General features: G+C 50.5%; 1 protein-coding gene across 1 annotated transcript; it reads left to right on the top strand.

Annotated features, from left to right (window-relative positions):
• The first annotated feature begins 909 nt into the window (after positions 1-909).
• Tkt (transketolase) lies at positions 910-25,062 on the top strand. The gene is made up of 14 exons (XM_021181349.2): positions 910-1,079; positions 10,280-10,397; positions 11,319-11,432; positions 12,140-12,237; positions 16,726-16,917; positions 18,192-18,310; positions 19,424-19,617; positions 20,261-20,425; positions 21,250-21,406; positions 21,519-21,649; positions 22,281-22,364; positions 22,470-22,563; positions 23,524-23,646; positions 24,760-25,062. The coding sequence occupies exons 1-14, from the start codon at positions 973-975 to the stop codon at positions 24,933-24,935; spliced, it is 1,872 nt and encodes a 623-aa protein (XP_021037008.1). The 5' UTR covers positions 910-972; the 3' UTR covers positions 24,936-25,062.
• Positions 25,063-26,473: the final 1,411 nt, after the last annotated feature.

A 26,473-nucleotide genomic window follows, 5' to 3' on the forward strand; every position in this document is an offset into this window, starting at 1 on the left:
AGGCCAGGCAGGCAGCGCTTGGGGGAGGGGTGCTCACTTGCACAGGGCCCATTGTCTCATGACTGAGTTTGAGCTCTGTGGAGGACACAGAGAGGACCTGGTCCAAGGCTGTACTAGTGCCTTCCTCTGCCTCTGCCCAGCACCCACTCACAGGCTTGCCTTTATATCCTCTCTGTAAATTGCAACAACCTCCGCCTCTGGAAACGGTATTGACCCGAGTGTGTGTCATGGATCCAATGAGACTGATCCAAGGAGACTGTGAAGGCAACGCTTTCTGTTACAGCTGCTCAGTCCTCTCAGCTCCACCAGATCTGGTAAGAGCAGTAGGAGCTAACTGTCCTTACAGAGGCAAACCCAGTAATCTCTTTGAATCCACTCTTGTCGGTAGGCTCTAGTAGTCTGAGACCAGCATACTCCTAGTAACTTCTCAGTATTATCGTTTCTGGCAGTGTATATTTATTCTCATGTCTGGGATCTTTTTGGACTGAGGATAATCTGTTGCGGCGCTACCCACCAGCCCTGTAATCTCAATCTAACCTTGCCAAGCCTCAACCTTTTCCTTAGAAAAGTGCAATTACCGATGAGTATCTCTCTTCTCAGTCTTACCCAAGTCAGCCGCGGAACTCTGAGCCATGCTTAGAACCTGGAGTAGTGGCGAAGTTACTTTATTGCTACTGTTAGTGTGTGGTTAATTCCAACAGGGCACTGTGCGGGGACAGAGCCCCCAGGCCTGGCGACTTCCACTAAATGTGTCCACTAAATGCGGGGCGTGGCCAGAGGCCACTCGTCGGCCTGGGGTGATTCGGCGCCCCGCCCCACCCCCGCCCCGCCCCCCATGGGCGGGTCCTAGGGAGTCTTAACGCGCCCGCCCGCAGCACCCGTCCTCGGTCACTGCGGGTCGCTTCCTGAGCCGCTGCTGGCTCTGTGTCTCTGTCCTCTGCGTTCTCGTCCTCGTCCTCGCCCTACCACGCCATGGAAGGTTACCATAAGCCAGATCAGCAGAAGCTCCAGGCCCTGAAGGACACAGCCAATCGCCTACGCATCAGCTCCATCCAGGCCACCACCGCGGCAGGCTCAGGGTGAGCGCGCGCTTCTGGCGGGGCTGGGAGCCGGGTCCCGCGGCCTCCCTGGCTCTGTGTCGCGCAGCACGATGTCGCCACGAGGGCGCGGTCAGATGGCGGAGCCTTCCGCTGCTCCGGAGCGGCCCGGTTCGACCGCGTGGGCCTCGGGTCTCGCGAGCGCCTCCAGCCGGCCCGGGCTTCCCGGTTCCCGCTGCACCCGGGCGCGCCTCCTCGCTCTGGCTGCACCCCGGAGGCCACCATGACTGCTGGCGGGAGAAACCTGAGCACGTGTGGGCTCCAGCTCTCCACCAGCCTGTTGGTTCCACTGGTTTGCAGATGGGGAAACTGAGGTTCCGGGTTTATATCAGTTGTCCAAGGTCACAGTAAGAGCTGAAATTTCAGCCCTTGCAATGTAGGCAGAGAATGTGTGTAGAGCCCACCATTTTGCAGAAGACTGTGGGCCCACCCTTCTCTGTATCTCTAACCACGCTCCCCTCCTCGACACTTCTTGCCTCTCCTGCTATGTGTGGGCTGGGGTCCCGGTGCTGCTGAAGACTCCAGGGTGGGGGCAGGGAGGTGACGATGCAACACCAAGAGAGGCTTAGACCCGAGCAAAGAGGTTGGAGTGAGAGTCTGGGGAGAAGGGAGCTTGTAGAAAGAAGGGGCGAGGCCCACGCGAAATAGGAAGTTCTGGGCTAACGGTGTTTGCACACTGGGTGGTTTCAAGAAATTCTAAGGTCTCCATTGGGCCTGGTGTGAGACCTGAGACAGAGAGGTCTGGGCTTCTTGGAATGGTTTGGGGTTCTGGGGAGGGAGATTTTAGGAACCCAGACAAGCTGTGAGCTTAGAACAAAGACCAGGATTCTGGATTTTGGCCAGTTCCATACAGAACATATTATTAAAGGAGTGCATTTCTCTGGCCTTTTACCGTGGGTTCCTCCTTAACTTAGCCCTTGTGCTTTTAAGACGGGATGTCCTCAGAAGGTTTGAACTGGGAACCCTTTGCCACCCAACTTCCCATGCATACTTTGGACCTGTTATCTGTCTTGGCTTTAGCTCACTGCCTATGATAGAGGGTGCTCCCTGCCCAAGTAGAGACCTGACTTCCTTTTCTCTGGATTTCCTCAGTGTCTGGTAGAGATACTGTCCTCTCTACCTAGCTTAGCACAGAGTAGATCTTCACATCCACATCGTTTATTACTTGTTCTTTACTGGCCCCTACATCTCCCTCCAGGTCTGAAGTCTGGTCAGAGGGGCGAAGTAGTTGACTAGCTGGTACCTATGCAGCTGACCATTCTACAATGCTGGATACGCATGTAGACCTTTCCAGGATCAGGGAGAAACTAAGTGGGTATTCCTGGGCAACACAGCGTCCTGGGGTGGCATTCTGATAATCAGTTTACACATGAAGACACTGAAGTGTAGTATGTTGATTTCCCCAGACTGGGGAAATCAGTGGCTATTTAGTACTGCCTGCTGGGGGCCTGGCCTATCAGAAAGTCCTCTTGGGCACATGGGACGGCATCAGGCTGGAGGAGCAGGGAAAGCCAAGTTCAGATGAAGAGAAACTAAGTAACATTTACGGCTCTTAGGGACTTCCAAAGCAGGGGTGGTCTCCAGGGGAGAAGGTTGAAGGTGGCTACAGAGTTACACTGTTTACATTGTAGCCTTAGGCAGTCATTGAACTCTGAAAGAATCCGCTACAAATGGAAGAGGTGGGTACGCAAAGGCTGAGTGTATGGGTTGCCAGTTCCGGTATATATTTTCCTTGCAGAAAGGTACTACTTGGAGAAATTTTGTTTTTCAGAAGGAAGTAGCATTGCTCCTCAACCCCTGTCACAAGAATGATTTTGAAATGTGTGTGCAAAGAGTGTGTGCGTGTACAGAAAGTGTTTGGGGAAGACTTGAGATGTGAATGTATTTTGACTGAATGTTTCTTTGGATGCTCACTACAGTGAGAGAGTTCATCACGTGTGAAAGCAGGCTCAGTTCTGAAGTTCTGACCCAGTCAGTTGCAGACAGCTGAACTGGCCACCTAACCAGTCTGTCCCATCTTTTGGGACAATTTGGGGTGATGGTTTCAGGATGGCAAGAAGTCCTGACTGGACAGACTTCCCATAGTGCATCATCAGCACTGTAGACAATAGACTTCACCAGGCCACAGAAAGTGAGTCCACTGGCTTCTGTGTGGGGAGCTTGGTGGACAGTGCGTCCACGGGTCAGGCTTTCCCGGGTCATCTTTTTCTCATACAGAGGCGGCTGTGGCAAGGGTCCAACTCACCCAAGCTTTATCAAAGAAACTCCAATGGCCTTGTCAGAAGTGGCCAGGTTGCTGTGGCTGCTAAGTGTTCTCAGCCCTCACTTGCAGGGCTAGGTTGTGTTAGCCAGATGGAGGCCAGTGCCACCTGAGGATGCATCAGAGTTGGGCCTGACTTAAAGGGGAAGTAGTCTGTGCTTTCAGCTAGTCCCTTAGGCTTTGGGGAGAGTGAGTACCTGGGAGGATAGGGTAGACCCAGCCCTGGCTTGTGAGCACAGGAGACAGATCTAACCTGTCTCTGTTCTGAACAGCAGATGTATTTGTCAGGAAGATCCTAACTTTCTTAGAACTTCCATTTCTCCATCTTTAAGTGATGGGATCTTACAAAAGTGGTTAGCCTTTTTTTTTTTTTTTTTCATTATTAATTATTACAAGATACATGAGGCAGTCTAACTTTACAGAAAAAAAGGTTTTTATTGTTGTTTCTTGGGGTTTTTTTTTGGGGGGGGTTGTTTTTTTTATTTCTGAAGGCATGGTTTCTGTGTGTAACAGAAACCTGGCTGTCCCTGAACTTTGTAGACCAGGGTGATCTTGAGCTCACAGAGATCTGCCTGCCTTTGTCTCCCAAGTGCTGGGATTAAAGTTATGTGTCTCTGCCCCATCCCCCAAAGAAACGAGTTTTATTTTATTTGTTTATTTTGGTTGGAGTTTGTTGTTTGTTTTTAGATTGTGTGTATGAGTGTTTTTCCTACATGTATGTATGTGTACATGTATGTACATGCCTAGTACCTGTGAAAGTCAGAAGAGGACATTGAATTCCCTGGAGCTGGAATTCTGGATGGTTGTGAGCCATCATGTGGGTGCTAGGAATAGGACTTAGGTCCCTGACAAGAGCAAAAAGTAATTTTAATCCCACAAGTCTACTCTCCAGCCCAAAGACAAGGTTGTTAAGTTGGATTTTATCCTTGTTTGTTTGTTTGTTTGTTTTGGGTTTGTTATTGTTTAAACAGTTGTTTTTAGATGGAGGAAGTTCAAACAGCATGTGTGGGTGAGGCTCCTGGTGGGAATATGTGAGAGGAAAAAACACAGCCAAAGAGGAAGATGGAGACCAAGGAGGGGCAGGTCCCACAAACCACAGTACCTCCAGAAAGCATAGCCCAAGTTTAGCTAAGGGTCTTTCAGGGTTCCACACTACCTCTATGCTCAGGACCAGACTTCCAATGGGAAACACATAAATAGCATCCAAACCGTCGCTTTCCTTTTTTAAATTTATTTTTATTATTATTATTTTCGAGACAGAGTTTTTCTGTGTAGCCCTGGCTGTCCTGGAACTCACTCTGTAGACCAGGCTGGTCTCGAACTCAGAAATCCGCCTGCCTCTGCCTCCCGAGTGCTGGGATTAAAGGCGTTTGCCACCACGCCCGGCAAAACTGTAGCTTTCAAATCAGGTCCCTTAGGAGTGAAGCTAAGGGTTCAGAGTAAGTAGGCTCTGGGTCCCAAGCCCTGCAGTGAAAGTGGTTAGTTCCCTGTTCCCCAGCTCTGGCATTCAGGAACATTCTGACCAACTGTGCAGAGGGCCCTCTCAGGACTCTAGCCCCTGTGTGGAATCAGCTTCTTCAAGTAGAAAAGGCCTCCAAGGGCTAGCTCCTTTCAGGCTGCCTCGGGCCTTCTGACTGAGGCAAGAGCAAAACCTTGTGGTTGAGATTGCCTCAACAGCAGCAACAGTGTTTCTCAACTCAGGGTGAAGACACCTGGCAGCTCTTGGACTACTGGGCTCTTTGCCTGGGTAACCTCTGAGTCAGCAGAGTGCTAACGACCATATTCCTTAAAGCTAGGAACCAGCGGTGGGCACTACGTTAGGGTCTGCTGGTGATGACCTCATGGCTTCCCCTGAACTCAAACTGGCTCTTAGACTTGCCCCAGTGTCTCCAGACCCTAGTCCTACAGAATTAAGAGCAGGGACACCCCAAAGGCCAGGGACTTGAACAGAGCTGGTAGGGTGCCCTTGGACCTAGTGGTTAGGTAGAGCAGAGATCACGCTGGGACCTCTTGCTCCGCATCTGTGAACGGTGAAGACCATGACCGCTAAAGGTGGTACAACTTGTCTAGGAGCACAAACTCCTGAGAGCTTCCTCCACTGGGCTTTCTGAACACTGTTTTCCTTCTACAAACAGATCTGTGACAGCTCTGTGGAGGGGGGCTTTGCAGAATGAAAAGTTTTAAATGTACACTTCTGTTTTTGTGGTACTAGAGAATGGACCCAGAGCCAAGCAAGTACCTACCACTGAATTATATTCTCAGCTAATTTTTTTTTTAAATCTAAAGTCATCAAAGTTAGTGGCTTTATCACGTCTAACTTTAGGACATTTTCCAGCCTCCGAAAGGTCTCTCTTGCCCAGGTTTCCGTCTCATCCCATACTGGGTCTGATTTCCCATCTCTGTAAATTTAATTCATCTGGATACTTTTATCATAATGCAACTGGACAGAATGAGGTCTTTTGGGTCTGGCTCCTTGCACGTGGTATAAGATGTCGATGTGTTCATGTGGTGGCATGATTCTTCTTTCATTTCACTATCCCCTTGTATGTCACACATTCAATCACCAGTCTCTCTTACCATCCTGCTTTGTCCTAGCTCTATTGTTTGCGGGGACAGGTCGCCTGGCTTCTGAGGACCCAGACAGTCCCAGCCCCAAATGTAAAATCCATTAGACCTGATCTGTGATGACATTAGTGCAACTATTAACTTAGCTGGTTCAGAAGAGGGAAAGCAGGGTGAAGATCCAGAGAAATGGCCTGGGGTCCAGGGTTAGGTTCGTTCTGGGTGAGAATCAGCTCTGTGTCTGAGGGACTTCCATCTGACACCCTGAATTTATTCAGGAACAAGGTCTTACTCTATAAACCTGGCTGGCCTGGAACACACTATAGAGAGCAAGCTGTCCTTGGATTCATGGGAAAACCTCTTGCCTCTGCCTCAAAAGTGCTAAGATTACAGGTGTGTACCACCACACCCAATTTACCAAATATAAAGTTGGGAGGGAGATGGGCGCATTAAAAAAAAAGGCTGTATGCAAGCGTGGGGACCTGAGGTCAGATCTCCAATGGACACCTGTAGTCCCAGCTCTGTTAGAACAACCCCAGAGCTCACTGGCCACCCTGTCTAGCCAGTTAGTGACTCAGGTTCAATGAAAGACTGTCTCACAGAATAAGATGGGGAGGTGATAGAGGAGGTGACTTCTTTGTCACCTTATCTTTCTTTATCTCCTGCTATCCCACAAAACACCCTGGATGCGCCTTTATTCTGTCTTCTTTATATAATGTGCATAAATTACATGTGTAAATATTTACAATGTCTTCTCTGTTATGTCTCTGGTGTACAGTTTTCATGCTGTGTTCGTGAGGTGACGTTGATGTTGGGTCACAAATTGCTACTGCTATGGTGCCCCGTTGTATTTCATTCATCTATTCTATTGATGCATGTAAGGCTTCGTTCCAGATGGTTCCTTGCTGTGGGAACATGTGGAGTACATAGGGAGCATATGATTGCTCCTGTGTATATTCCAGTACATTGGCTTGCTGGGTCTTGGGGACGAGGCCTCTCCAACATGTTCATTCTATACAGCCAAGTGCCTCAAGTTTTCTCCTTCTTGAACAAGTTTGGGTAAATTATATTTCCCCAGAGCGTTTTCTGTTTTCAAATCTATTTACATCAGGTAGATCAGAATATTTACCATATACTTGGACCTTAAGTTCTACTTAAAACAACAACAATGCTTCGTGGTGGTGGCACACATCTTTAATCCCAGCATTTGGGAGGCAGAGACAGGCAGATCTCTGAGTTCAAGGTCAGCCTGGTCTACAGAATGAATTTCACAGCCAGGTTTATACAGAGAAACCCTGTCTTAAAATCTAGAAGACAGACAGACAGACAAAAGTTGGCTAGCTTTTCGGTCTCCCAACTACTTCACTCCCCGTATGTACTAGCCTTTGGGCTAGAAGTGTAGTGTGTTATTAGAGGGTTTGCCTTGCTCAGCAGCCTTGGCTCCAATCCCCAGCACCGCCCCTGCAAATAATAACTTAGAAAGGACTAGCTCTTAGCTCTCATTCTTTCTATTAAATATTCGCTTACTGTTTCATGAATTTCTGGGAATTCTATTTCTCAGTTTATGTGTATGGATGTTTTACATGCAGTGATGATAGAAGCCAGAAGAGGGCATTGGATCCCCTGGTGCTGGAGTTGAAGATTGTCAACCTCCATTGTGGGTGCTGGGAATTGAACCTGGGTCCTTCGGAAGAGTCGTCAGTGCTCTTAACCTCTGAGCCATCTGTAGCTCTTGTTTTATTTTGAATTTCTTTTCTGGGCTAGAGTGTTAGTTCATACCTTATAAGCATTAGGACCTGAGAACCCTCAGAACGCATGTGAAGAAGCTGGGCATGGTATCCGCTCATAATTCCATACACATGAGGCAGGGACGGGGGCTTCATGGGGCTCAGCGGTTTGACTGGTAAGTCCCAGGCCAAGGAGATTGTCTCAGAAATCAACTAAGGTGCACAGTGCCTGAGGAAAGACCACCAATGCTACCTGCGTGCATGTATGTACCCCTGTACACGTTGTCACACAAATCTTTTTTTCTGCTCTTTAAACTCAGTCCACTTGATCCGGATAGTAAATGGCTCCTTGGGCCAAGGCAGCATTTTTTAACAAGCAGCCAAGTCTATTTGAAACTTCTGTGTAGCACAAAGAGCCAGGTGGTAGGGTAGATACCTCCACCTCTGCTCAGCCAATGTCTTCAGGTGAACTACAGGTAGCACCTGCAGGCATCGGCTCAGGCGGCCTGAACTGCAAGGGGGGTTCAGTCCATGAAGCCACAGGTCCCTGTGCTGTTTCAGAGTGGCCATGTCTGTCTCCCTGGTGCTCAGCACTTTACAGTTTCCAGCACCTTCTCTCAATCTTTGGCTCATTCTCTTCTCTTGCACGGAGTGACTCAGGTGAGCCAGGGTCCTGGCCTATAGATGAGTCGTTGAAGGCCCTGAGAGGTTTGGCAGTGGCCAATCAACGTTTGCATTAGCTTTCACTGGGTTACCCAAGCATCTCTTCACAGCATCCCCTTCATAAACAAAGACAGAGCCCCGGGGTGATGAGTGAGTCATACCTCCCATGTATGTGGCAGCCTGTAAACCACCACCACCCCCCATTCAGAAGGCACATAGGGTCTACTTAGTGGGTATGAAGACTACATCTGCAGCTGGCCAGATGTGTTACAGGCTTCCTCTTTGGGGCCTAATTAGGAGAGCTTAAATCAATGGTTTGTTCTATTTATCAATCAACAAGATCTCTCCCTCCATGTGTCCTCTGTGTGAGCCTGGGCATTCCTCTGCCACAGACATCACTTTGCCATATAGTTTCTCTGAGAGTCCTTAGTTGTGGCCATGCAAGAGTGTCACCCTGCGGTCAGTAGGCAGAGTCCCCACTCCTATTTTGTTGGGCACTTCCTTCCCCACTGAAGCTTCCTCACAACAGCCTCGACATTTCGCATCTCCCCCTCCCCCTCAGATTTTTATTGCATTCATTTTTTTTTAAGATTTATTTTATTTTCAGTTGTGTGTCTGTGTGTGGGTATATGCATACAAGTGTAGGTGCCCATGGGGGTCAGAGGGTGTCAGAACCCCTGGAGCTGGGTTAAGGGTACTGGGAGCAGACCTTGGAACTTGTGGAAGAGGGGTTTGAGCTCTTAACCGCTGAGTCATTTTGGGGACGAGGCTGGACTCAGGTGGGAAGGGTACTTGGCCTGGGGTGTTCTGCAACTGAGGTTGGTGCTGGGAGCTGGGGACTAGGCTCCCCGTGAGACAGGCAAGACTTTCTTGTTCACTTGTCCTCACCTCCCTCTTTTCAGGTGTAGTGTCTTTCCCCCATGACCAGGAGTTCTCATAGAGATGGTTAAGTATGAGGCTACTGTGTGTTGGGAACTAAACCAGCATGGACCATTCTGGACCTCTTTACTAACTCATCTATGCTGAGAGCGATTTACCCCTAACCTGATGGGGAGCCCCAGAGGGGAGGAGGCCGCTGCTGTGACCCTCACCCAAGGCTGCATGCGCCCTTGGGCTTCGTGTTGGCATGTTTTAGTGTGAAGCGTCTGGAACAGCGACATCAGGGCCGAGCTGAGCTGCATGTGGGGGAGGCTGACCTTCATAGAGAATGGCTAGGCAGACTCTGACCCCATTCCCAGGGTAGGGGCCAGGTTCATCAAGCGATCCTGTGAGACCAAAACTAATCCGGTCTCTAGGATATAATCCTTGTGCTTTCTAAAACCATTCATTCAGCTATCAAAACAAGACTCTAAAATAGAGACCCTACCACTCCAGAACTGGAAGGGCAGGTTCTTGCCAGCCCCACCTCCGGCAGGCAGAAGGGTTTTTACCTTCAGGATAGGAGCTTGTGTGTTGCATGGTTCTGAGTGCTAGCTTTCAGAGTGGCCATTCAAAACACAACCAGAAAACTAATGTCCGATGTTTTGGGTTTACAAACCTTCCCTTATCCCTCTGCCTATAACGCCAGGGCACCCTGGGGTGGGCAGAATGCTCCTCATAAGCAGGTGAGCTCTGGGCAGTCTCTTTGGGGTGGGCCTCCTTGGTCAGTTGTATCATCCCTCCCCAGTCCTTAGATTCCCTCTAGGAACTCCTAGGTAGGGAGTAAGCTCTACCCTCACAGTGGGTACTCTCTGGAGGGCATGGCAGTCCCTGACCCATTAGCAACGCCAGATCCTAAGCCATCAACAGTGGCCTCCTTTAAACCCATACCGTGTTTCTAAGGAGTGGGAGCATGTAGCTCTGATGGGCCAGGCCTTTGTGAGTCTCCTCAGAACAGGCGTCCTCAGGCCCCTGACACATGCCAGAATGGATGTTGTAGGTCAGGGTCTGGGGCTACAGTATTCATGTCTGTCTTCTCTCCTTGGCCACAGCCACCCCACATCATGCTGCAGCGCTGCCGAGATCATGGCTGTCCTGTTTTTCCATACCATGCGCTACAAGGCCCTGGATCCCCGAAACCCTCACAATGATCGCTTTGTGCTCTCTAAGGTAAGAGCCCTGCCGCCTGCCACACCTACCTGGGGCTGGGCCCTGTAAGGACCCTGGAATTCAGTGTGAGCCCCAGCCCACCCTACCCCACCTGCTGGTCCTACACCTCCTTTATGTCTTGTGCCGGTCTGGTAGTGAACCGGAGCTAAGGAACCAATTCCACTCTTCGGGTAGCCTGGTACATCAGAAAGACTCTTCAAAGCAGGGTACAGGGTAGCAGCAGAACCTGTGCTTCTGCTGGGTGTGTGCTCAGTTTTGATACTGACAGGCAGCACTCAAATCCAGGTCAGAAGGTCTGGATTCCTTCTTATCTTCTGCCTGAATCCCTCTGTTGTGCTAGCATCCTGGGGACCAAGGCTTGCTTTCCTTCTGAGTAACACTCCACTGCAGTTTGGGCGTGCAGATACCCTGCCTTTCCTCTTCTAGTAAAAATCACAGCCACAGACCATACCACAATTGCCCCCAAATCCACCTGTCCTCTGGCCTGGCTCGACAGCCTCTGGCTTCCCAGGGCAGGCTGTAGGGCTTAAAACTCTGTCCAAGTATGTTCCATGCCAGAAAGGAGGATTAGGGTGGCTGCTGCCTGCTGGAGTGCTGGACTCCCGCGGCTGCACAGCTGTGACCCTGCACCTGTCTGACATGGCGTCTACCCACTTTTGGCTGTGGGAACTTTGGGCTGGAAACCAAGAATCTGGAGAGGAATGAAAGGGGAGAAGCCTTCTTTGGCTTCCTCATCTGAAATGGATATCCTGGTTGGCCTGCTCGGCCAGGCCCCAAGCTCCACGCATGGTGGGAATGATCCCAGCAGCTCTGCCCATGCGCAGTAGGAATGAACCCAGCGGCCCTGCCCATGTGCTGTAGGAATGATCCCAGCGGCTCTGCCCGTGACCTCCTCCTTGTGCATCCTCCCCACCCCCACAGGGCCATGCAGCTCCCATCTTATATGCAGTCTGGGCTGAAGCTGGCTTCCTGCCCGAGGCCGAGCTGCTGAACCTGAGGAAGATCAGCTCTGACTTGGATGGGCATCCTGTCCCGGTAAGTCCCCTGACGGGCAGCCTCCTGGACCCCGGCCTCATCTTCCTGTCCTAGGCGCAAGGGAGAGGAATGAGGCAGGGGAGCCAACTATGATGAGGCGGGATGGGAGCACGTTGTGTGCTCCCCAGCACGGGGTGAGTTCTTGTACTGATCAAGGATGAACCCCGAGCTTCCCTTTCCCCCCACGAGCCCCTGAGCCATGAGTGGGTACTACCACTCAAGAAGAGAGGTCCCTAGAGAGACTTAAAGAGGTGGTACCGTGGTACAGAGGCACCTAGGCAATGAAGCCGTTTGTACCAAGTTGCTCCCAGCACGTGCTGGCACATCGCTGGCACACTGTGATGTAGGTATTCACTAAGGCCGGATGCTATCTATCATCTGTTATATTTTCTCTATCGCTGACCTCTAGCTTCTGAATGTGGTAAGCTGTGCTTATACACAAGACCATTAAGGTTCAGAGAGGTTTAGTTTCCAGCCTGACGTCACATAGTTCACTAGGGGACAGGGTTTGGAACTGAACCCACTCCCATAGTGGCTTTGCTGTCTGAATAAGAAGGGCCTTCTTCTGTGTGGAGAGACACACTCACACACCCACTGGCTCTGGGTGCGGATGCTGCCCTGACTGATGGTGGGGGAGGGGAGTGTAAGTTGGAAACAAACAGCTCTTTACTGGACCCTTGAATAACTGTGGATCTCTCTTGTGACAGAAACAAGCCTTCACCGATGTGGCCACTGGCTCCCTGGGCCAGGGCCTGGGAGCTGCTTGCGGGATGGCATACACAGGCAAATACTTTGACAAAGCCAGGTAACCCCCGCTCCCTACTTGGTAACGTTGAGAGGGGGTCCTCAGTGGCTCAGGCTAAGCCGGCCCACATTGCCCCCTAGCCTGACTAGGGTTAAGTAAGATAAATACTTTCGGTCTTCTGCTCTCAAAGCCCTGAAGCTGGTGATACAGGCAGCACCTTTTCAGATGAGACAGACTTACAGGACAGAGGGAGCCGCCCCAGAGTCTGGCTTCCAGGCCAGGTTTGCTCTGAGTACATGAGCTACCACACAGACTCAGTCCAGTGCCTGGACCCTGGCAGTAGCAGAGGAGCCTGCCTCCCACCCCCGTATCTGACTGGGCACCAAGAAGCTTGGCCTGGACTACTTGCCCTTGCATTTGAAGAGGATCAAATTGTGTTCCAGAGGGCTCCGGGGTCCTTGGGTCACCTCCCATTGGCGAGTAAAGAAACTGCAGTGTGTGGGTACAGCCTGGTAGGTAGGTTTAGCTATTCTAGCACCAGGCGGTTTGTAGAACTCCCAGTGCCCTCGGGCAGATTTCAGCCACGTGATCTGCTGTGGACAGGTTGTGTCTCAGAAGCAGAGTGTACAGGCTGCTAGGAGTAGCCACTGGTCAGAACAGTACCTCCGGACCACCCTGTAGGAGCGAGGCTGAGTGCTAATCTTCAGCTTGATAAAGCCCCTGTGAGATGGGAGAGGCGTGAGGATGAAGTAGCTAGGGACAATACTCACCTAGATCCTCTTGTCTTGCTCTGAGTGTCCAGAAGGCAACCTGGGGACACCCATAGTCCCCAGGTGCCCTGTGGGCAAAAAGCTTCCTAGGAAAACTGGAGGGGACTGGCCCATAGCCAGGGACATCCCACTTCCCTGAAGGCCAACGCTGCAGAAGAGTGGCCACAGCCAGGTCCCTCTGAGGACAGGCAGCTGCACGAAGCTTGACTGCTCTCCCTACACACTGGAGAGTACCTACTGTTGTAGGAAGTTCTTTGAGGGGACAGGGGGACTTCAAAGTTAGTCTCTAGGAGAGCCCCAATCCTTCCAGTACCCAACCTCCAGTCCAGGGTCACTGGGATGACAGCTATTGAGCTCTAGGGCTGGCGTAGCCGCACCCAGAAGTGATTCACTCTGAGGTGAGGTGTCTCAGAGAATGAGGTGTATGCTTAAGGACATTTTATCTGGCCTAGAACCATAGATGTGAGTTAATTATTCCCTACAGATACTTGAAATAATTCCCCGTGAAGGATCATTTTCTGACCTCAACATAATAGAACAAGCCAGTGTAGAGAGAAGGGCTTTAGTTCCCAGAGGCTGTGTTGGCATAGAGCCAGGCTTGGCTGAGACCTGGGCCCTCAGACAGTACCCAGAGGGTGGGGGGACTCAGATCGCTTAGGGCACCAAGAGATTATCAGGCCCAGCCAGGCACCCAGCGGTAGCACCCCGATAGAGCTGCGTGGGCTACTGCTGTGGTATCCCTGTAAAGTCTTTTAAAGTTTTGTTTTTAAGATCATTTATTCATCAATGGTAACAATTTTTTTAAAAAAATTTCTCAGTGTTTTCAAATTCCTAGTGTGTTAGTTACTCTTTGAAATTCAAGGACAATAAAACATTGTCCCAGGGTTTTCAAAACTACAATACTTTACACACATGTCTTTGTGACCTGTAATTTGCATAGCTAAAATTCTTATTTACAAGGACAAAATACTATAAGTTCAATAGCACTTCCAAAAAACACTACATCCTAGAAAGCTATTCAATGAAAAACATAATTTAAAATTCAGATCTCCCAGAAGACAACAGCCCCTCATGGAATGACATGTTGGTATTACCAGTTGAGCACTGAGAGCAGTCATTTGAGAGAGAGAGAGAGAGAGAGAGAGAGAGAGAGAGAAGTGTCATGCATATACCTTAGCTCCTCATTTTATTACTTATCTATATTTTGCTAAGTTGCTGTGGCTAACCTTGAATTTCTGATCATCCTGCCTCAGTTTCTTTTCTTAACCCCTTGCCCTAATTTAAATCTAATAATATATTTCTTGCCCTCAAAGTCTTCATAAAAAGGTTTACAAATTTGTAATCCTAATATAAGTTCACATCTTGCTTTTTAACACAGTCTCCCTCCCCTCCCCGACCCCATTAACGCATAGCATCCATGGCGAAGTGTGGAAGCCAGAGGATAACTGGAGAATAATAAGGCATCGGGTGCCATTACCCGCTGAGCCCTAAAACATCTAAACAGTCTTTCATGGGCATTTTCTCATTGTTTAATGAGCAAGGGCTGTGTTTTGTTTTTTTGTTTTTCCTTTGGTTTTTCGAGACAGGGGTTCTCTGTGTAGCTCTGGCTGTCCTGGAACTCACTCTGTAGACCAGGCTGGCCTCAAACTCAGAAATCCACCTGCCTCTGCCTCCCGAGTGCTGGGATTACAGGCGTGCGCCATCACGCCCGGTGAGCCAGGGCTGTTTTAGTGGCTGTATGATGTCCTGTAGACATACTATATTTCCTTTAGCCTTGTCTCCTATGCGGAGTGGTTTCCAGACAGCTCTGCTGTGTGGACACTGGCTTTATCTTTATCCGAGCTCACGAATTCATCCTCGCAGCTCCTGACCCTTATTTAGTTTTTAGTTTCTCCTCTAATCTAGAAGAGCTTTTATTTCTGCTATCTAAAGAGTAGAGTAGATGGAATTCATCACAATTAACATTAAGCCTGCCTGCTGCCTTTAATCCCTCCATTCAGGCTGCATAGCACGTGAGTGAAGGCTACATAGTGAGACTCTGTCTTCACAACAAAAAAAAAAAAACGAATCACACACATTAGGCAGGCTCCTCTCCCTGAAACTGTTGTTGGTTTTGGACTGGTCTAAGTTTTTAAGCACATCTCATATCTTTAATTTTTTGGGTGGGGGGCAGGGAAGCTAAGGCCTTGATTATAGTAAGCCAGCAACTCTTCTACTGACTTGTTCCCCAAGCTCCAACATCTTTGAATTTTTTGAACCCTGAGCAAGTCTAGTATTAAGAATTCTGTCATTGGCTGGGTGTCTCTAGAGAGCGATACTGATACCTGTATTCAAAAGGATCATTGTATAGAACCAATCTCCAACTCTTGACAGGCCAGGCATCTCCAGCTAGGGTTAACTCAAGTTTCTCTAGACCCCCACATATATTCAGACTCTCATCTCAGGACCTTAGGGTCTCCCCCCACACACACACACCTTAGTCTTCTGACCGTCTGGGGCCAGCCTTGTCCCTGATCTTGACATACAAGACTATGCTGTAACCCCGCTTGGCTCCTGTCTGACTTTCCGGAAATGTGTTGAGCATGTGACACAACCATTCATATCTCCCCTCCCCCCCACCCCCAGAAGCTCTTAGTGGAGGTCAGGATCCATCCCTACATGGCTGCCTCTTTGGCTTCTATCATGGAGATCCTTTTGGGGAGCTGCTGTGTCAGGCCAGAGCTCCCTTGGGGTTTTGGGGCCCCTGGTAACCTGCAGGGAGAGAAAAGGGAACTTGGGAAAACCAAGTTATAGGCCCTCCTAGCCAGGGTAACCAGTGATCCCATCTAACAAGCACCTTACAAGAGAAGCCCCAAGCAGGAAGCACGAAGGGAGTTCTGGCTGCGGAAGTGCTGAGTCATGCTGACAGCTCTGACTGCCCGGCCCTGGGCCTGCAGTCACTTTGAGGGCCTTTCTCAGGAACAGCTAGGGAGGATCTATGTCCTCTGTGAGCCTGGCCAGCCGGAGCCACAGGGTTGGACACCAGGAAAGATGTAGGGGTACCCCACCCCCATCCTATCACCCCTCCTGCATGTATTTTTATATAGCAAGGAGATGCCAGTCCAGGATGCAGGCAGACATGTCACCTTCAGACAAGCCCTTTGACTGTGGAATGTTTCCTTGGTCTCTGGATTTGGGGAGTTCATCTCAAGAAGGTCACTCAGTTCAGGGCCCTGCACCAGCTATGGCGCTGCTACCTCACCTCCAGACCCTCACCTCTTCTGGGGCTTGGGAGTCTCAGAACCAGTCCCCTGGCTCTAGCCCCACCCTTCCATGACAAAACTTGTATTCTCTGAGTGCCGTGTCCTGATTTCATGCTCGTACCTCGCCGCTATGCTTTGAGAAGACCACACTTGCCTGTATTGAGAGGAAGCCCCACAGAAGAAAGGCCTAGGACAAAGTCCTGGGCTTCAAAGGAGCCTGCCTCTGAGACACCTAGTCCCTATGCCAAGCGATTGTGCCTGTTCTTCCCCTAGGTGGACTGAGCCTGGCTCCCAAGTTCCCCTCCCGATAGAGGGCTTGCCTCTCAAGTCCTTCCAACCATGTCTCCTTAGTTTCCTCTTGTCCTCATCATCTCAGCAGCCAGCCATTAGGATCCTAGTGATACCGATGACCCTCCCAGATCCCTGTTGCCCGCTCTCCATAGGCTGCCTGATAGGTTTTCTGGGAAGGGTGGTGTTGAGAGCTTCACACTCCCAGGGGAGAGGGACCAGCCCTACAACCTGCCTTTTGTCCACAGCTACCGTGTCTATTGCATGCTGGGAGATGGGGAGGTCTCCGAGGGCTCCGTCTGGGAGGCCATGGCCTTTGCTGGAATTTACAAGCTGGACAACCTCGTTGCCATTTTTGACATCAACCGTCTGGGCCAGAGCGACCCAGCCCCACTGCAGCACCAGGTGGACATCTACCAGAAGCGCTGTGAGGCCTTTGGGTACGTACGAATGGCCTGAGAGGGGCTCCTTTAAAGCAAGGGCTCTTTTACATGGTTGTACAGCCTACCACCTAGACACAGTTGTATGCAGGCTCAGTTAGTGAGGCTAAGTTGAACGTGAGGATGGGACCAGAAACCCACGTGTTTGGGGACCCAAGCCAGCCTGGGGGTTAGGGACTGGCTTCCTCCCCTAAAGATCTGGTGTCAGGGCTTCCCTACCTGAGCTTTCATTGCAGTGAATTCCAAACCAAGTGCTGCAAAGCAGGGAAGCACACGCCAGCCTGAAGGCTCCTGACCTCAGCATGGCTCCTCAGCCCCAAAGACAAGATACTCTGGATGGAGCTGTTGGCTCTGAGGGGCCACACTGCCTGAGGGGGATTTAAAGGGCAGGGTTTGAGGACTTGGGTGAGCATCATGGCTGCCCTTTGTAATGAATCTTGTTGTGACTGTTGGTGGGTACAGCCATCAAGGTATCTTGACCTTACGAAGGGAAGAGGTGGGGGTTAGGTATATTCTTTCTGTTGGGTAGATAAGGAAATGACTACAACAAGCCTGTAGGGTCTTTTCAAGATCATATGTGTCCGGAAACTTGAGTTTAATCCCCTGGGGCCTATGTAAACTTGAACCATGACCTTGGACAAATTATAGTCTCCGTGTGTGTTTGTGTGTGTTTCTGAGGATGGGACCGGGGCCTCATGTGCTGGCAAGTGCTTGACACTGAGCTACATACATACAATCTTTATTAATATGCCCAAAGGTGTTGGCGAGGGCCTAGCTCAGTGGTAAAGTTCTTTCCTAGCATGTACAAGTCCTTGGCTTCGCTAGGCGCACAGAGTTGTCCCAGTTCCTTGACACGTGGTGGATAGCGTGATTGAGTGTATAAGAGTTCGCAGCATCTGCGGAGGTCAGGTGTGTCCTCCAAATAAACACCGAGCCAAACGTTTTATGAATCTAATAACAAGTGGCTTCCAAACCCAGTGCATTGCCTGCAATATGGCTTAGGAGGAAATGAGTGGATCAGGAGAAAAAAGGCAGCGCATGAGCTAAGCTTTGGGTTGTTTGGAAAGAGGGAAATTAAAACTCAGCAAAGGAAGCAGAGTGTAGATTAGAAACAGTAGTAGTGACTTAGACTTTGCAGCTGGAGTTTGGCCATGGGATGGTGTGCATGTGGGATGGTATGGAGCTCCCAGATGCTGGGCCACATCTTTCCTGGGGGCTTTCCAGGGTTCTCTGGCACCTGGCTGCCCCTTACCCTGTGCTGCTTCTGTCCCCAGCTGGCACACCATCATCGTGGACGGACACAGCGTGGAGGAGCTGTGCAAGGCCTTTGGTCAGGCCAAGCACCAACCAACAGCCATCATCGCTAAGACCTTCAAGGGCCGCGGGATTACAGGTCTGTGTGTGAGCCTCCCCAACCCCACAGCCACCACCCTTGAGCCTGGAAAAATGCCTGCTCTTGGCTGCTCCCTAAAGTGACTGGTCTCAACTGAACCAAATGGACAGACAGAAGTTTCCTGAAGGAAAAACCCCTGTACCTACCTTAGTGTAGGGTGTCACTTAATGGAGTGTCCCTGCCTGCTCTGGCCATCTGCCCTGGGCTGCAGTATAGCGTGGCACTGTACAGCCCAGGAGCTCCTGGGAAGACCTGAATTCTCGCCAAGGAGGCAGTGCAATGGAGTAGCATGTGGCAGAGGCCTTCGCCAGTCCCTAGATGAGGGTTCCCTGCTTGGGGGTGAAGCAGGCATAGTCCCTATGCAACACCAGGGGTGAACGCCGGATCCCAAGGCCTCCTCATTTAATCCTTGCCTACTTTAAAGATGGAAAAATCAGAGTATACATGATCAGAGACAGTGAGAACTTTCACCCTAGTTCAAATGGTTGTTTTTAAAAAAAAAAAAAAGACAGAAGGTAGGACCAGGGGAATATGTGGTATATTTTTGTCCGTGTCCCAACACTTTGGTGGAACAGAAGAGAGTTTTAGGCTAACCTGGGCTATGTGAGACTGTGTCTCAAAAAGGAAAAACGAGCTGGTACCATGATGTGGTGGGTCAGGGTGTCTGCTTCTAAGCCTGACAGTTTTGAGTTAGTCCCTGCAACCCATGCAGGTTTGGAGGTAACTCAGCAGCCTGCAAGGGTTGGTCTGTTCTTGGATCTCCTTGGGCAGCAGTGGCATTAAGTGTCCTCAGATAGTAAGCCTCACTGGTCCTCGCATGGTAAAGCTCTGAGAGGATGAGAGGACCGGACTCCGCTCACAAATGCGTCAGATAAACTTGGCGGTACTTTCTCTCTTCCTTTGTCTTCTGACAGGGATGTGGAGCCTGGGGCCAGGGCCTGCAGGGACAGTGGCAAAGGGGACACACATCTGCCTACACATGGTTCCTCCTCTTCAGGTTCATCCAAGCCATTTCCCTGAGTGGTGGCCAGAAGTCCTTTGCTGTGACACCACTGTTGCCCTGATTTTCCTCTGTGGGCATTCTTACCTGACCTCCTGTCTCCTGTCCTACAGGGATTGAAGACAAGGAGGCGTGGCACGGGAAGCCCCTCCCCAAAAACATGGCCGAGCAGATTATCCAGGAGATTTACAGCCAGGTTCAGAGCAAAAAGAAGATCCTGGCCACACCCCCTCAGGAGGATGCCCCATCCGTGGACATTGCTAACATCCGAATGCCTACGCCACCCAGCTACAAAGTGGGGGACAAGGTACCTGGATGGCTCTTTTGTGAATGGACTGGAACTGGGGTGGGCCTGCTTGCTTCTTTGGCTTCCCACAGTCTTGGCCAAGATGTGCCTTCTGGGGGCTGTGAGGATAAGTGTGACCTAAGAGGGAAGCTCAGGCTCTTTGTCTGCTCCCTGATGGGGGAGTTATGTGCCTGTAGAGGCTCAGAGAGGCCAGGGTACTTACCTAAGGTTGCACAGTAAGCTTCTAGTTGAAATGATTGTAGAGTTCAGGACTTTTTCATAGTCTGGCAAAAGCTAGGCAAAGCTGTCTTGATCGAGGTTTTTCATTGCGTAAACCCATCCATGCAGCCTGCAGCTGAGCCTTCTGGCTCTTGGGCCCTTGTGCTCCTGTGTGTGTGCAGTTCCTGTGTTCCTGAGTGTGCGCAGTTCCTGGCCTCGTTTTCTGTTTCTCTCTTTGTGTTGTTGTTTTCAGTTCCCTGATGCCTTAAGTTCAGCATGCTCTTGCCTTTGCCTCCCTAGTGCTAGAGTTACAAGCGTGCTACTCCCGGGTTCCCATTTTTCTCATCCTTCGGAAGCTTCAAAATCCCTAAAAGTCAGACAAGACTCTAGACCCCGTCCCCACACATGCCTCAGTGGTCCTCAGAGCCTTTGCTCCTGCCCACAGATAGCCACCCGGAAGGCCTATGGACTAGCCCTCGCCAAGCTGGGCCACGCCAGTGACCGTATCATCGCCCTGGATGGAGACACCAAGAACTCCACCTTCTCGGAGCTCTTCAAAAAGGAGCACCCAGACCGGTTCATTGAGTGCTACATTGCCGAGCAAAACATGGTGGGTGCCTGGGTAGGGTGAGGGACACAGCCACAGCTGCAGGGCTACCCTGACAGGTAGCAGCAGGCAGAAGCCCTCTTTCTCCCTCGGGCAGCCGTATTGACAGTGCTGAGTGACAGCCATGGGTCAGCTGAAAGAAAACCACAGAGTAACTAGAACCCACATTGACCTTTGACCTTGGGTAGCCAATTTTGGGGATGATTATTCCCAAGGGAGGAGCTTGTATATAGGACAGATAATGGAGGTAAAGGGGACCTGCTGGTCTATAGAGCCTTTAAAAAAAGGGAGGAGGGGGCTCCTATGTAGCCCAGGATGCCCTAGATTTCAATATGTAGCTAAGGCTAGTTTGAATTCCTGATCCTCCTATGCCCCAAGTTGCTGGGATTATAGATTGCAACCATCCTGGTGTCAAAGGAAACTTGTTGATTTTTGGTCTTTTGAGACAGGTTGGTTTTTTTTTTTGTTTTGGTTTGGTTTTTGGTTTTTCGAGGCAGGGTTTCTCTGTGTAGCCCTGGCTGTCCTGGAACTCACTTTGTAGACCAGGCTGGCCTTGAACTCAGAAATCTGCCTGCCTCTGCCTCCCAAGTGCTGGGATTAAAGGTGTGCGCCACCACGCCCAGGAAATTGATTTTAAGAGTTTTGAAATAATCATTTCAAGTCAAAGGAGTTTGGGGCTGGGAAACAGATGACAGAGCCACGGATACACAGGCGACTCTCGAGGGTTAGCATACTGGGATCGCAGCCTCTTCTGCCTCCCACATGTGGCCTCGGGAGGGTTCTGGGCTCCCTGTTCTTCAGGGCTAACCTGGCCCTCCTGCCCTCAGGTGAGCATTGCCGTGGGCTGTGCCACACGTGACCGGACAGTGCCCTTCTGCAGTACCTTCGCGGCCTTCTTCACACGGGCCTTCGACCAGATTCGCATGGCTGCCATCTCTGAGAGCAACATCAACCTCTGTGGCTCCCACTGTGGTGTGTCCATTGGTGAGTTCAGACCTGTTGCTAAGCAACGGTACCTTTCTCACCTGCAGCCAGTGAGTGTGGGAGGGCGCACTGGAGCTGGGAGCCAATCATCAGCTTCTTTTCAATACTCCAGGGGAAGACGGGCCCTCTCAGATGGCCCTCGAAGACCTGGCCATGTTCCGGTCAGTCCCCATGTCCACCGTCTTTTACCCAAGCGATGGAGTTGCAACAGAGAAGGCAGTGGAGTTAGCAGCCAACACAAAGGTTAGTCGTGTGGCTGTTCTTTTGGAAGCTAGCTCTTCCACAGAGGCAGAAGAGGAGGCCAGTGCAAGGTAGAACTGGTCACTTGCTGCCTAGGGAGGCATTTCCTGGCCATGTCCCTCGTGTGTGTATACCTTAAAGAAACAAGACTGAGAAGAAGAACAAAGCATACCATTCGTCGTGCATCATGGCAGACACGGCCAGCTGATGGGCACTCTGCCAGCTTGACCACTGGTGTTTGCCTTCCTTGGGTTGAAGGACAGTAACCCGAGCCTCCTGGTCCAAGACAATAACTGACTTGCCTCAGACTGGCATACAGTTTCCCGTGTCCCACCCGAGAGCCGGGGCCAGCCTTACCGAGGCATTCTGGGGAGTAGCCCCACTGAGAAGCCAAGCCAGTCTACCTTTTATAAGTTGCTTCCAGTCTGAGATTAGCCAAGCTGTGGGTGCTTCTTCTCGTGTGTTCAGAGGTGCCAGCTACAGAGAACCAGCCCCATCTCTTTGCCATAGCGCCAGGACACAATGACTGTGCCCAGGTTATAATTGACTGACTAAATGAGGCTTGTATCTAGGAAGGGTGGCCCTCTAGAAGACCAAGCTGTCGTGTTTCTCAGTTTATCTGTTCCAATCCCAGGGCATTTGCTTCATCCGGACCAGCCGCCCAGAGAATGCCATTATTTATAGCAACAACGAGGATTTCCAGGTCGGCCAAGCCAAGGTCAGTGCCCTTCGTGTATGAGAACCCAAGGGAGCCACCCACCCTGCTGCTGCTTCTACTCTCAGACCCTACTCTGGCCCCTCACTGTCCCCATGTCACCCGCAGGTGGTCCTGAAGAGCAAGGATGACCAAGTGACAGTGATCGGGGCTGGTGTAACTCTGCATGAGGCCTTGGCTGCTGCAGAGAGTCTAAAGAAAGGTAAAAAGAAAGGGACCAGGGAGGTCACAGGCTGGTCACATAGAATCTCTAGTTAAGTCATGATGACAATAACTGAAGCCACCCTTTGAGCCATTATGCCATGTCCTTGCTATGTTCTAGGACTGGTGACTATCGTCACCTATGATCCCTGTGTATCAGATCGGAGGCCATGGAGCCTGCCAGGGAAACTGAAGTCACAGCTCAGCCGGGCACTAGTTAAATGACTTATTCACCGTCTTTGTGTCTCCGATTCCCCATGGGTAAACTGGTACTTAGCCTTTATGACTGTCCCAGGGCCTTAGGTGTGCCTTGGCATTCATACTGTGATTATTATTATAATGTTGTTAGCTAGTGATACCGTAGGGACAGAGCGCCAGCCTCATCCTCTCAGTAAGATCACCAGACACGTCACATCTCAAGCTTGTGAGCACCAGGAAGCAAAAGATAGTCCCTTGGTTGGGTGACCTCAGAGTGGCCTGTGCAATGTGGGGGTGAACTGGATTGAGGCTGTAGCAAGCTGGGCCTGAGAGGTCAAGAAAGCTCCGCCCAGGCAGGCCGTCTAGGCAGCTGGGTGTGGTGAGGTGGCTTTTATTCTGAGAAAGTCACTCTGGCTACAGCTCTTTTCCCCATTACCCCAAAAACCTTTATGTTAGATCAGATATCTGAATTCTTCCTTTTATCTTCAAAGGCATAGGAGGATAAGAGCCCCATAGTCTGCTCTAACAGTCGGTCCACAGGGCACCCAGCTGACCACTATCTCTCCCAAACAGGAGAGAATAAGGGGAGAAGAGCTATCTCAGTGGTGAGAATAAATGGACAGACAGCTAGCCACCAAAGAGTAGTTCTTCTTAGGCCCAAGATGCCCCCATTCAGGATAAGGGGCCATTGAAGTTCTGTTCTAGCACAGGGGAAGCTCAGTGCCAGCCTCTCTCTTAGCCGCACTCTGGTCTTCCCTCGCAGATAAGATCAGCATCCGGGTGCTGGATCCCTTCACTGTCAAGCCCCTGGACAGGAAGCTCATCCTAGACTCTGCCCGAGCAACCAAAGGCAGGATCCTCACCGTGGAGGACCACTACTACGAAGGTAACTGCGGCTGCACCAGCCTGGCGAGGGAAGGCCAGAGAGAGCAGTAGGGGAGGCAAGAGGTAGACACCACTTTAAGTTCCTCTGAGGACAGTCCGCCTTTGCCGCTCACGGCCTGGCAGGGGCTCGGGGAGTAGAGCCAGCCGGCAACTGAGTTAGCTGGATCCCTAAGCCAAAGCCTAAAGCCTGAGAAGAGGCCAGGTCTCAGCTATACTGATGGAGGCTCTGGGTTTTCTGGCCACAGCTGAACTCCTGGGCCTCGTATCAAGGAGGTAAGATGGCTGGACAGGAACAAACAGGAAAGACAGTACCGAGTGTCTTCTTGAGTCCTCTATAAGTGCATGCCTGTTCTTACAGGAGCCTCTGAGGAGAGACGAGCTGAGACTCTAAGGTCAAATGCACAACTTGTGGGAGTCAAGCTGACCCCCACCTGTACCATACATGTGTGCACACACACATACTAGATAAAGAAGTGTTTAAAGTATTAACTCAAGGAGCAGGGAAGACCCGGCAGTCACATCGCCTTCACAAGCATCTATAGCTCCCCAGTGTCCTCTCCTGGCCTCTGAGGGCGTGGAGCAAGCATGTGGCTCACAGACATGCAGGAAAAACACTCGGTACACATTTAAAAACAATTTTTTTAATTACATAAAGCTAAGTGTTGAGGCTAAATCCCAGGACTCAGAAGGTGAAGGCGGGTGAATCTCTGAATTCAAGACCTTGAGCTCCATAGGGAGTTCTAGGCCAGTCAAAGCTACAAACAAAAATAGATGTAGGGCTCTGATGGTAGAGTCCTTGCCTTGTGTGCACGAAGCCCTAGGTTCAATCCCAGCACTGTGTAAAATCAGGCAAGTGGCTTATGCTTGTAATCCCAGCATCCAGGAGGTAGGATAGAACAAATCGGAAGTTCAGGGTCATCCTAGATGATAGGGTTAGCTTGAGGCCATCCTGGGCTATCTCTAAAGAAAAAGTAACAAAAAGAGAGTGCACATCTGGACTTAGAATAAGTCACGGGAACCCTGGTGGATTAGTGATGTCTGCTCCGGCAAGGGCTGTGCCGTCTTTGTCATCTCTGGCTCAGGACTAAGACCTCTCTGACTTTCCTCTGCACAGGTGGCATAGGAGAGGCAGTGTCTGCTGCCGTAGTGGGTGAACCTGGAGTCACGGTCACTCGCCTGGCTGTCAGCCAAGTACCACGAAGTGGCAAGCCAGCTGAGCTGCTGAAGATGTTTGGTATTGACAAGGACGCCATTGTGCAAGCTGTGAAAGGCCTTGTCACCAAGGGCTAGGGAGGGCATGGGATGCTGGGTGGGTGAACTGCACATTCCAGGGAGGTTCTGGCAGAGGTGCTCGGAGGTGTACTGAGTGGGGAGGTAAATATATGTTTTGAGAAAAAAAAATTAATCCTCAGACTCTTTTTTTTTTCTTTGATATAAACATATCCAGTGCCAATATAAGGAGACTGTGGGGAGAGAGGAAGAGAGCTGGCTCTCTAGGCTTGGGGTCAGGATCTAGGTGTCCCCTGGAATCCCCTTCTCCAGTTCAGCCTCTGCAAAGCCAGAACTGCTCCCACCAAGTCATAACTGGGGACACTCATTGCAGCCTGCCTTTTAGCCAAACTAGGATCCAGCCCCTTCCCTTGCCAGTGTGCCCTAAATGACACCATGGAGTTCCCTCCTGCCTTATAAAACCTTCCTGGGCCCTCCATAGCTGCACCATGGCCCCCACGGTCCCACAACTCCTTTTATGGGTGGTTACTGCTGTTTCCTAGGAATTCCGCAGTGCCCTTAGGGAGGATGGGGCCCATTTGTTGAGCTATGCGCATGTCTGCCCTTTGTTGACAAACTGTTCGGCTAGCGAGCTGCCTGGCCAGATCCTTCCATGCCAGGAAACTATATGGTACCAACTCCAGAAACAGCAGAACAGGTAGGTTGTCTCAGGGAGATGACAGAGACTCCTCAGTGGGTGATCTTAGGGCAAACCCTGGGAGGCCTTGAGCTCCGCATGTCAGGAACTCTCCTTCACTGAGAAAAGAAGGCAAGCCATCTCCCTGTCAGGACAATTGAAGAACTTCTCAGTGACGAGTTTCAAGTTTGGACATAACTACAATGTGTTAGGTAGTTCGGAACAAAAACAGTAAAGCTTGGGTGCTTGGTCACCACCTGGTGGCCATCTATGGTACTACAGTGCTAAGCACACCCCCTACAGAGGAATCTGAGGAAGGAGAGAGAGACTAGGGATGGTGTTTTCTGAACTCTGGAAAGCAACTGCTCACAGCAGGTGGAGGTGACAGTGACATTACTGAACTTTGTATGCATTTTACTTAATCCTTACTACAAGAAACCATTTTAGAAGACATTCCACTTGGCTGAGTGCTAAGGATTGGTCTATGTATTGCAATGCTAAATTCTGTACCCAAAAGTCTACAGGCTTTTATTGTGCAAACCTTCTTCCTTAATTTAAAACTATTGTTTAAATAAAATGGCTACAGTCAATTACTGGAGGGATTAGAGGTAGGGGGGATGGGGGGAGGAGATGGACCATGAGCAGCACATGGCCAAGAGAAACTGGCAAGTGTCTGGGGCACATGGGTGGGGAGGTAGCCAGGCCAGCAGTTAGGAAAGTAGATTAGGGGTTACCCCCCCCCCGTAATGGTCAAATAAAATAACCATTCATTTATAACCTACACGGAGATGAGCTTAAGTTGGCCTAACTACAGCCCAGTATGCAGAGTAAAGGACTGCAACTCCTTTTTGTGGTTTTTGTGGCTACCATTTTTGTCCTTGTGCTATGTAGTCAACCATATGTAGAAGTCCTTGTCCTGCAG

The sequence above is a fragment of the Mus caroli genome, unplaced genomic scaffold (genome assembly GCF_978045245.1).
Source record: "Mus caroli unplaced genomic scaffold, Mus_caroli_1 scaffold_12, whole genome shotgun sequence".
NCBI lineage: Eukaryota > Metazoa > Chordata > Mammalia > Rodentia > Muridae > Mus > Mus caroli.